Source organism: Sander vitreus, chromosome 21 (genome assembly GCF_031162955.1).
Source record: "Sander vitreus isolate 19-12246 chromosome 21, sanVit1, whole genome shotgun sequence".
Taxonomy (NCBI): Eukaryota; Metazoa; Chordata; class Actinopteri; order Perciformes; family Percidae; genus Sander; species Sander vitreus.
Genome location: NC_135875.1, coordinates 10,688,315 through 10,700,523, shown reverse-complemented (window position 1 = coordinate 10,700,523; position 12,209 = coordinate 10,688,315). Strand labels below are relative to the sequence as shown.

General features: G+C 40.9%; 1 protein-coding gene across 14 annotated transcripts in view; it reads right to left on the bottom strand.

Moving 5' to 3' along the window:
• Positions 1 to 12,209, bottom strand: part of LOC144535946 (calcium-activated potassium channel subunit alpha-1a) — a 93,791-nt gene that overhangs the window by 72,608 nt on the left and 8,974 nt on the right. For all 14 annotated transcript variants that reach the window (XM_078278766.1, XM_078278767.1, XM_078278768.1 and 11 more), the window contains exon 2: positions 8,672 to 8,818. In XM_078278766.1, coding sequence (XP_078134892.1) covers positions 8,672 to 8,818 — 147 coding nt within the window. The remainder of the gene's footprint in view (positions 1 to 8,671; positions 8,819 to 12,209) is intronic.

The following is a 12,209-nucleotide window of genomic DNA, read 5'->3' as shown; positions in this document are numbered from 1 at the left end:
AAACTGTCATTTGAGCAAAACGGCATGTTCTGTTCTGTTGTAAATAAGAGACTTATAATTACTACAGTTTACAACATTATCAAGCTATTAAAATACCCACAATCAAAATATGCAGCATAGAAGCTCAAATCCCACAGTGGCTAATCCATGATTTACGCCATCCTGGAAGCAGCCCAACCACTCTCACAGTGAGGCGTAAAGAGCTTAGGATGGAAGGGGATGGATGTGTCTCCCCCAGCCTCTGGCTGTCTGTCGCAGCTGAAATATGAGGTTGTAACTCACTTGCCTCAGAGTCTTGAAAGCAAGAGAAAGATCTGACAAATAAGGAAAACTGACACAAAAATGTAATAAAAGAAAATAGATGTTTTTGTCTATTAAAAAAACTATTTCTCTGATGTCTATCGATGGAAAGGAGTTTGATTGGAGGATAAGCGATGACTCATCTCTCTGACATCTCTTCAGAGAGGAGGGGTTTCTAACAGAGAGAGAGAGAGAGAGAGAGAGAGAGAAACTCTGCCCTGCTCTGACAATGGACATGGAAATTCCTGTCATGTGTAAAAATGTAAATCATGTTCTGCATCTGGGAAGCTGGACACACTGTAACTGTAGCAGCCGCATGTATTTTTAAGGGTGGACGAGCTGCAGGATGCATGAGGTGTGAGCTCAGCAGCAGGTGGAGAATGTTTCTAAGATATTAATGCATAAGATTGGATTCATATTCTGCAATCGGGCACAATTTGGTTGCAATTAAGCGAACAGAGTAAAGGGCAATACTTAAAGTAAGCATTCAAAGTTAGAACTTGTCTTGTGACCATTATAACCTCCATATATTAATTTTCTTCAAGTGGCCGTGTTAATTAAAGTGAACTTGCCAAAGGAAAGTCTATTTGATGTAAGGTGCCAGCTGTAAAAAACAGGAGTTACCTCATTTACACCTCCTTTATGTCTGCCTTTCCTGTGAGAGGAAAGGGAAGATTTTGATGAGTTTTGAAGACTATGTGTCAGCAGCGCTTGCCAGGTGATTGTTAATGAAATCGGGGGAACCAAATTCAAGATAGTTGAGGATTTCTTATCATAATACTGCTCATAAATTGGATTTTTGAAACTGGGAAGATTGTTAACACAAAATCACAAAATTTCTTCTTCAAAGTTTTAGGGGGGTAATTATCCCACCTCATACTTACTGGTCTCCAAAAAAAAATAATGTGATTGCTACAATAATTTGGCCCCATGAGAGCAAGTTCAAGATACTCAACTAAATATGTCAAAGCAACACTAAGATGTGTCTGTATGCTGCACAGAGGGCAAATATTAATGATGTTATAAATCTAATCAGACTCTAGACACCATCAAAAAGCAAACCAGTAAAGTAGACAGTCTCGTCCTTTGCATTAGAATTAAGAACCTGCATGAACTCAGCTAAGATCTTTAAGATTTCTTGAAAAGACCAGATTGGTTTAAACCAATTATCAGCAGGCAAAGGGTATGTCTCCTGCTGCATGAAAACACAGACAACCACAGTTAACAAGGCCCTTTTGGGACATTTAGCTCAGGAAAGTATTGTGTTCATAAAAACAGATAAATTGGAAAAAATGCAAAATAGGTTGCTGATATGCACCAGGGTCCATCTAAAAAAAGTAAAAACAAGACTAGAGTCGCTAGCGTCTTTGTGAGGATGCACTTAGGCACAATGGTGCTTTATAATGTTTACCATGTTCACCACCTTAGTTTAGTGTGTTATAATGATAACATTTGGTAATTAGCACTGTCACTAGTATTGTATGTGAAAAATTCAAAGTTTGACCTGATGATGGTACAAGATGAAATGGCAAGACTCAACCTGAGGGGGACATGAATGTCTGTACCAACCAACATTGCCATTCATCCATTTAAATAATCAAAAGAAACACTGATAAGTCCTTTTTTGTGAAAAAACGGCACCAAATCTCTTCTCACCAAGTCATTTTGTGTGTAACTAGGTTTTTAAGGTTACATTTTCTGGATAATTATTTCAACTAATTCAAATCAACCCTAATTTCTAGAAAATTCTTGAAACAAGTTGAATTCCATTGGAAAGACGTTGAGATATTCTTACTGCCCATACAGATTTTTGCACATGGCTTCATAAAATAATGTTTATCAGAAGCAATTATAGACAGAAATTACCAAATACGATTTTCTTTGTTTGGACTGGGGTAGTCTCACATGGCATTGTTTCCTTCTGCAAGGCCCTGACAAAACAGGCCTGGCAGCTGCTGTCACCCAAAAATAGCGGCAGACTTAGAGGCAGGCAGAGAGCCTCAGTGACGCTCCCACATTGTTCACTGTGTTGCACTGGGCGCGGTGAAAGTAACACACGATCCCGCTGGCACCAGAGTCCACAGGTGGCAAACAGCCTCCTGTCTCTGTCACAAGGCCAGGGGCATGTTGGTAGACTATCTGTTACATACAACAACAACAACACTGACGTCCTAATCTGAAGCCAAGAGTCAACTGGGAATGTCAAGAAAAGGGACCATATTCTGTATGAGTATATGCTGTTTGAGTCCTCTCAGCTGAACACTGGAAAATGTGTGATAACAAAGAAGCACTAAGCTGAATTCTCAGTCATGTAAAGGACAAGTGCTTCCATCACTTCTGAATGGCACATTGGACATTTCTGCTGCTGCAGTGCCAGAGAAGACAGCAAGTTTGCTCTTTCTCCCGCTGTTTTTTTCCCACTCTCATCAGACAAAAAGCTTTTCCATGTAGTGGTACAATTGCCGCTGCTCACCAAGTCCCTCAGAGAAGGAGGAGGTGAGTTTATCAGCCTGATGAAAGTGCCCTTCTGGCCCACCTATAATTTCGTTCAGCACTCCTTTCTTCCCCTGTGGCTGCTCCTGAGCGACATCAAATCTAGACAGCGGTCAAGACCGAAGATGACTCTTTCACTCTGTCCTCTAATAGGACGTTCTCAACATGTTGACCCCGGTAATCCTAGACAAATCTGAATCTGCAGCACTTTTCGTTTAGCAGCTGGTAATAATGAGCAAGAGGTGACATCCCAGACACCTTTTGCACACTGTTTAACCTATAAAGGTTCGGGATGGGGCAAAAAACTTGCCATCATAGCCTCCTCTGCGCTGTATCCCACTGCATCCTTGATAATTTCTGAAAGAACTCTGTCTTTTGTGTGTTTTTGTAGTCTTGACACAATGAATCATACAGATGGGGATCAGGAAACACACTTGGGTGCCTATTGCTACATAAAGAGAGCGTCTGTTTCAGAAACTTACAGCACAAGAATGGTTGATGCAGCAGTCTCAGACACTGTTTAAAGATCAAACAAAACTATGCATTTTAGCAAAAGATTTAAAACATTTTGCGCCAAAAATTGCACCTCTTCTTCTTAGAGTCATAAGCAGTCAAATCAAAATGCACATATATGTCATAAAAATAATTTCATAGTCAGTCAACTTTACACTGTACGTGATAGCTCTGATGTACATTGAGGACAAACACCTGCATCAACTGCTTGAAAGTCATATTAAAGAAGCACTCTCTATCAGTGTTGTAGTCAGGACCACCTAAACCGAGACCAAGTCAATACCAAGACCAGAGAGTATCGAGGCCGAGACAAGACCAAGACTTTGAAGGGTTGAGACCCAGTTGAGACCAAGACCAGAGTAAGTCCATCACTGCATGCCACGATAAAATGTGGAAAATGCTAACCATAGGCACACCTTAAATTGATCTGACAGATCCACATTCCCATATAAAAATTATGAAAAAAAACTAATTAAGATTCTTCTTCATTCCCCTCTTGTATTGCTATAAGTGTATCATGAGAAATGCCTTGATAAAATAATCAAAAGGCAGTTTTGGTCTTGACCGGTCTTGAAATAAAATCGAGAGTCCTCTTTATCTGAGACAAGACCGAGTAAAAACGTGGTTGATTCTAAGACAAGACCTTCAAAAAGTGGTCTCGAGACCAAGACCGATCTTGAGCACTACAACACTGCTCTCTATAACAAAACAGATTTTGCCTCATAATCATCATGCTTAGACTTTTTCGTCAGGATCAAAGAAATCCTGATTGTTTTTGTTCTCTGTGCATCCATAGTTAAAATGCAAAGTGCTACTAGCTAATGTAGCATGACTTTCCATGACGCATATTTTCCATAATATAAATTGTCACATATAATTGTGCTACTGAATGAAAAAAACAGGTGTAGCCCACAGCTAAATGGCTGACTCAACGGCAATATTATACTTGTGTTTACATCACCCAAAGCATGATGGGAACCCTTAGTGCCAAAAACTCAAAACGTTTTAATATAAAATAAGAAAAAAAATCAGGAATTTCTTCCTTTGCCTCTAAGATTACCAATAAATTTTTTTGACAGTAGAATTTCCCATCCATATGTTTCTCATATTCCTAAAACACTGACACTCCCATCTATCCATTCATATGCAGATATTTGCTGTGTTGAAAACCTTTGGCAAAAGGCAAAAAAATAAAAGTAATTTCAAATAGCATAAAAACAATCCTTGGACATGCATAGTACCACTTACATGTCAAAGGACGGCATTCCTAAGTAGCTTATCTTATCCTGACTGAGACATTTAGTGACTTTGTCAGAAAAGACAGTTAAAACTGAACAAAAATAGAGTTAAACAACAATAGCAAACAAGCCGAGACAACTCATCCAAATTTGACTTTAACATCTCCAACTGTTCAACCTGTGACTGTGATTGGGGTTAGGAGGCAAAGACTGCAAACTGAATAGTGCCAGAGGGCAGCTCTGTGCTTCCATTAATAGAAAACCTTTCTCTGGCCAGAATAATAGCTTTGCGACATTCCAGCCTCCCCTGTGGACCTCTAGAACTGACTGGCTAAATGTCACTCAGCAGGATTCCATCATTTAAGAAAAATCACATTTTCCCCCCGAATACGCTAACCTTAGAGAGGTTACACACCAACCAGACAGCCGACCGTCGGCAGAAAAGGCAGTCGGACTGATCAGTCGGGTCCCCGAGGTCCAAAAAAATGCCTCAAAACACACTGAGGCGACGCCGACTTGAGCGTACGCTCTGCACGTGCGTGAAACGTAATACGTCTCCATAGCAGCAGGCGGCGCTTCTCTGTATTGTTTCCCAGAAAATGAAAACCGGCAGCTGATAGGACGAACGCGTCACGTGGGTCTTTTTTCTCCGGAAATTCACAGCCAGACTGTCATGGCGACTTGTTCAGAATACAATCTCATATTGTACTAAAATAGTTCACCAAAATGTGTTTCTGAAAACATTTTAAGCAAGAAACAGGCCATACAGTTGCTGAATCTGTCTTCATTTCAGATCGACAAAGGTCAGTTTAAAAGATTTTCATCAGATTTTGAGAGGCTCATCCGCTCGCCATTTCCGGGTGAGTCCCGACTGCCCTGTCTCCCGACTGAGCATGTCAGGTCGGCCAAAATGAAGGCCGTCGGCTCTTCCGACGGACGACGGCACGGAACGCACCGAACAGACTCGAGTCACCGACCTCACCAGACTGTCCAACGGCCGATTATCGGGTTGGTGTGTCAGCGCCATTAGACTCGCTCTATCACATACTCCCCATCTTACAATTTTTTGACGATCACATTCTCCAGTACTGGGAAGTGCGACTGAACAGGAAATAGATTTGTGACATTACAGGAAATCCACTGGGTTTCTTGGCACAGGTACAAGCTGCAGCCACCTGTTCAGTCCCCAAAGCTAGTTTTGTTTGTTTTGACATAAGCAAACAGTGACGTGATGACATTTTTCATGAATAGGGAGGGTGGTCTTGTATGATGCGAAAGTGACTAGGGGGAGGGGAAATGCAATAATGCATAAAGTGACAGATGGGATCCTTCCGTGTCCCCAATCTGGGGGAAACCATGTCCTTAGATAGATCTGAAATTAGAGAATAAACACAAGCCCTCGCCTTTTCTGTTATGTGAGTGAAGGAGGAGTGAAGCACTGATCTCCAGCAGATAAACCTTTACAGACATAAAGGTCATCGGGAAGTGTCCTCCCTGCTAATCAAATAGCCCTAAAGGCAAGGTTTAATCTTTTTAAAATCTGCTGAGATGCTTGGCCAGCCGGGCAAATGAACACCAGGCCTCTGGGCCTTCCACAGTGCAGCATGCACCTGTTTATCACTCAACATCCACAGTCAGAGGTAAACAGCTCAGAGTGCAGCGATGATCACATTTGGTTGGAAAGTGTCATGTTACAATTGTTGAGGTTAATAGATAGATATTTTCTTTTCTTTATATCTACTCCCTTCTGTATAACTAGTATTCTGAAATGAGAAGAGCTATATTAAGTAACTGAGTCTGCAGAGAAATCAATCAATGTCTGCTTGACCAATCCATAACCTAAATCACAATTGCATAATACTGCAGGCATCCTGGAGCTGAGCTTCCTTATTGCATAAACTATGTCTCAATTGTCTAAGTGTTCAGATTTAATCTCTCCTTGACTGCATCCACATCTTTTCTTAAGAAAAGTTTAATTTGGAAAATTAATCAAAGAACACGCTTTTCGCTTGGATTCACATGCACCAAATGTATCATGGAAAAGTTGGAAAATCTTTTTCTCCTACCTGGGTATGGAGAGGTTAAAAGTAAAAAAAATAAAAATAAATAAAAATAAAAAAAAACTATCAGTCCACCCTCTACTGGTCTTTATTAATAAATTGTAAAAAAACAGGTAAAGTTTAATATCCTGGAGTGAAAGCGGTTTCAGAATATTTCAAGAGCAAAGAACAAGAAGTACTATGTTTTTAAACAGAACAACAACGTGGGTGAAGATGTGGGAATAGCAGCTCAACAAACACACAGCTAGATGCATAAAATAGGAAGCGTGCGCACACATGCACACACACACAGCCTTTCACTTAAGCCATCCCATACTCAACTCCCCAGTAAAATTCCCTCTTAGATGGCCGGGAAATAGGCTTTAATGTGCCCCCTAAACAGGCTGAAATAGAAAACACACATCTGCCATGTTTAGGTAAGCTACAGTTGCCATGGTTACAGATCAGCACTCGCTAAACAGTTGTATGTCAAGCAATCATTGAGACAGGGCACTCCAGCCAGCCACACACACACACACACACACACACACACACACACACACACACACACACACACACACACACACAGAGTAGCGTTGGTTGTTAAGAGTTAGAAACAAGGAAACAGGATGGCAGTCGAGCTGAAGTCATGCTTCAAAATGCTGCTGTCACCATTAACCATCACTAGCGTCTGTGCTATGAGACTGATGTAAGATACTGTGGGGACAACCTGAGTTCAGCCTGAGACATCAGATTTTTTTATGACATTTGGAGGGAGATGACGTTCTGTTTTTAGCCCAAACTTAGACAAATAATAATGGGTTTTATTCTGTTCCTAACCTAGTATTAATCCCCTTCTTGCAGAAGCTTACGGCTACACAAATCATCTCAAAACAACAAATGTTTCACTTCACTGGGTTTTAAATGACAACATACACCAAAAGCAGGAACATTATCACACAAACATGATGCACATTTCATGACTAAACCACTTGACATGAAGTGTTTGTCACAGTGAGAGACCTTGTGAATAAATCATTATTGTTTACAACAACTAGAGCTGGATTTGATCCAATCTTGTTATCCTTCCAATAATGTCAGTAGCTTTTTTGCAGATTTTTTTGTCCCACAAACATGAACTAAATGGTTCGCTAATATTCCACACACCAAACCATTTTGCTTGAGTGTGGCTGCCCACCCAGCATTCATGATTAACAACCTCCACGTACTGAGCCAACTGGAGATGCTGCACCACATTTAGTGGGGTGCGTGAAAGTGGGATCAGCCCCGAGCACTGCGGCAAGCCTTGGCATGGTGCTCCCACTCATACCATTTCATTTCATCACTCCTCTGTCAGTCCTACTCTTGCCTTGCCAAGTCATCTAAATCATCAAACACTCACTCATACAAGTACAGCAGAATCTCCATCATACTGAAACTGTCCTTGACTAGACGCCAGGTTACAGCAAAATAAGGATCTGATAAGGATCTCATAACATGTGGTCGAAGAGGCGTGTGTTCTCCACGTTACACTGTCAACAGACAATCCAGGCACCATGGCAACCACTTCAGCTGACCAAATGCAATTGGTAAACTGTACATGTCCCTGCCTCCCGTCCCTCCCCTCCCTCCCTCTGTCCTTCTGGATCTGTTTCTCCCCGCTGTCTGAGGGCATTATGGGGTGTATGACCTTAATACTCTTTAAATCTCTCCTCTTTTTTTCACTGGCTTTGTTTTGATGTGTCTGCCTCCCCTGTCTGAGAGATAAGCTACCAAGATATGCACTTCAAAACAGTATATTTATGTGTCGGACAAGCAGAAATAAATTCAAGGAACATTCAAGCGTGCACGATTTCTGGCTTGTCAGATGCGAGCGCCTGCTCAGCAAGGTTTCTGGCCTGTCCTATAACAACACATATTAAATATACTATGAGGGAGTTCAACCCGAGTGCCTAGCTGTCATGAGGAAGTTGGGGACTGACTTCATTTCACTGACGTCTTAACCAACGGCCTGCTACACGTATGCTAAAGTACCTTGAGATGTCAATCAAAGATTAAACGAAGGATGATGACTGAGTGTGAACTCACCAGGACTCTTCCCGTTAGCGTTTGAGCGGATATCATGACTCCGGCCCAGTCTTTGACTGAGGTCATCCAGCCCACCTCGCTGGCCGCCGGGTCATCCTTGCCGGCGCGCTTGATGATGCCATCGCCTGTGGTGATCCGATGGACATCCTGTCAGGAAAGGGTGCAGAAGGTAACGGTGAAAAACCTGACACTTGACCACACTTTAACAGTAAATGATAATAGAAACTCTCTCAGAGTACAACAAACACTTGGTGAACATAAAAGAATTAGTTTTCTTGTTATCATTCATTGCTACAATACAATAGCCTATCCCTTGTACATCAACCTACAACCATTATATAACAGCCTTTTTCCTGTTCAGGTGCATGATTCGCAGAAAAAAATGTGTGTTCCACTGCAATAGCAGTCTCTCTTTCTCAACAAATTAAGCCAATGTCCATAAGAGGGCATTTGACTACAAAGTTAGTGTTTCTATAGTGTAATGTGATGTTTGTGTATGACAAGTGTAATATTATATCATTAACGGTGAATAAAAACAGAAACACCAAAAATAGCTGCTAACAACAGTACAGCTAACGGTTATGTGATTCTCATTGTTTTTGACTCACCCTGACCAAATACACAAAAATTTGCTTCTGCACTCAGTATTTATTATAACAGTAAGTGTTGCTAGGAGCATGTAGCTGCTAGCATCATTAATTACATCACCTCATAGCTAACATGTTAGCAGACATGGAGCAACATTAAAATTAATTTGGAGTCATGTTTCTGGCCACGCGACAAATGTAAGTCCAATATTCACTCATCTTTTATTTCTATTTTGGGCTCCGACAACTTTTGAGAAAAATATCTTGCTCTTCAGTTGCAAAATGCTCCACTATATTCACCGGAAAGTCACTAACTTTGTCTGTCTGCTATTTCGTAGGCCCACTGGAAAGGTAGATACTGGGTTTACCTGAGCTTTTTTTTACTGAAAACAACTGCCTGATGCTACTGAGAGTATGGAAAGTGAACCAAAACAGTAAAGTTGTAGGACATCAAGCCAAAGCTATGAGCTAGCATAAAAGGCATTTTAAGATGAACTGCAGTCGGGCATTAATCTACTGTGGGTTTGTCACTATTATATTATAAAGTGTCACTTCATTAATACAAAAATATTGATTAGATCAGCTTTAAGTTGACATAAAGGAGTACCACCTACAGAAATACAAATGTTGTGTTTGATTGACAGCTATGCAAAAACACAACATGAACAACCTCAATACCTAAAAATCACCACTCAAAAAAACATAAATGCATCATCCTTATTATAGTGACCAGGCTCAAGGCTTCCAAAATAAACCCACGCACATGCATGCACACATGCATACAGTAAACATACAGAGTGAGAGCAGCAAAGAGACTCCAAGAGTGTATCCATGGCAGCCACTGAGCTCCTGGTGTTTCTGCTCCACTGAGTGGGCTGCCTGCCTGTCTCTCAACCTGTCCGTCTGTCCGTCTGTCTGTCTGTCCGTCTGTCTGTCTGCTGGGACCGGCATGATTCACAGAGCAGGAAATCGAGACAGGATGCAGAGGTTGGCCTATGCTCCCTGATGAAACACTCCACAGCCTCAAGGCTAACACTTAGACTCTTTACCCTGTGACATCCTACTCCTTCTCTACCTTAATGGTGTCACACATCACTCTCTCTCTCTCTGATTCCTTTCTCCTGCAGCTCTGCTAGTCCTTTGGGATTAGTTTATGCACTTCACACAGTTTTAGGGGAGGAAAAAAACTGTTCACAGTTAAAAGTTACAGCTTATATGGTTTCCATTAATGTGTGTGAACACTATTGCGCCAGTCTTTTTGTTGTAGTGTTAATGCCCAATAGCTCAACATGCCACATTCTCCAAATGCAGAATGGGCTATGTGTCCCCGAGATAGGGCAGCTATAGCTTCGAAGAACTCCTGGCATGCAACCACGCAACATGTGCTGTGCTTCCACTCCATCATAAATCTTTGTAAAGCTGGAGGGGGTGTAGCACCACTGAAATTAGGGAATAAATGAATGGATATGGTCTGCAACATATGGAGTACTATGTGGTACACAGTTGTGATGAAACAACAGGTCTTGTTTAGGAAGAAGGGTGGGAAAATAACTGAAATCAATATTCTATATTGTTGTGATTGGGATTCGGACTTCCCCAGCTCTCAGTCCCAAGCACATTGGTTCCTATTGGAGATGTAAATCTGTACAAACGGCTCACACATATATACGTAGCTTCACACAGCTGGGCATTGTACGTTTTTAGCAAACGTTACTCAAGCAGGAGTAAATGGTGTATTTGTTGGGAACTATTTTTAACTGCAGAGTCTGCGCACTAGTGAGTATTTAAGGACGGTGTATATAGGATCAAACTAAGTTAAACTGCAGTGCCAATGTTCATCGTAATGAGGGAACATGCCATCATGTGCAAAGATATGGCTCCTTTATGTGTTTTTAGATAATTAGTCTTGTGATATATTTTTCTAAGCATTGCCTGTGTAGCTACAGTCTGATATATTCCTCTGTGCCATAGAGCCTGCATTGTTGTCCAAAAACACATTAATGAGCCACACTCTTGCATTAGGTGACATGTTCCTTCATTACCGTAGCATCCTGCGGCTGTAAATACTCTATCAAGCACCAAATGTGTATTAATCTGCCACTGAAAATAGTCTCTGACTACTTTGAGTAATGTTTGCTAAACAACAGCAGACATATCCTTTATAGCAGAGATCATTTTTTAACATTTAACATGAATCCAACATATTATTAACAAATATAAATCCCCACTGATGACAGGCTTACTGGCCTATAGGTAAGGAGGTCATTAAGTTAGCAATCAACAGATACAGTTAATCCTAAGGATTCACTGTGCCACATGTATGTTTACATTAAAAGATGATTTATAAAATCATGCCAAAAATTATTATTTTAATAGCTTAGTATTCTATGCAAAAAAGGAATGTATAAAGGCTTAAGGGTGCCCTACATGTTATGTTATTATGTCTTTAGCATTGGTGTAAAGGTGCAACCCTAATACAATTAACATTTCCCCACAGCAGAGTATGAGTGTGTCAAGACCCCACAATGTACCATTTTTAAAGTATCACCAGACTCCACTCTACTAATTATCATAACAATACATTAGTCAAAAGCGTGAACAATCTTGATGAGCTCAACAAATGTTCTGTGCTGATAAATGTAGAGTAAAAAGTTAATTTTTTCCCTCAGAAATATAGTGGCGACAATGATCAGGTTTCAGAAAATGGAAATAGTATTATAGTTCTTACGTGTTTTACACATTTTAATGTATAAAACGGTTTTAGCACGTTTCATAACGGTGCCCAACCATGCATTTCAACTGTCTCCATTATTATTATGAAATAGCTGGCTGCAGTAAGAAATTCAATCACGTTTAGAGCCATTAGTGAGAGACAGGCATGACCACCAGCAGACCATGTTACACTTCCTATGCCTGTCCAGAGCCCTGTAGCACTGACCTGATGACACTAT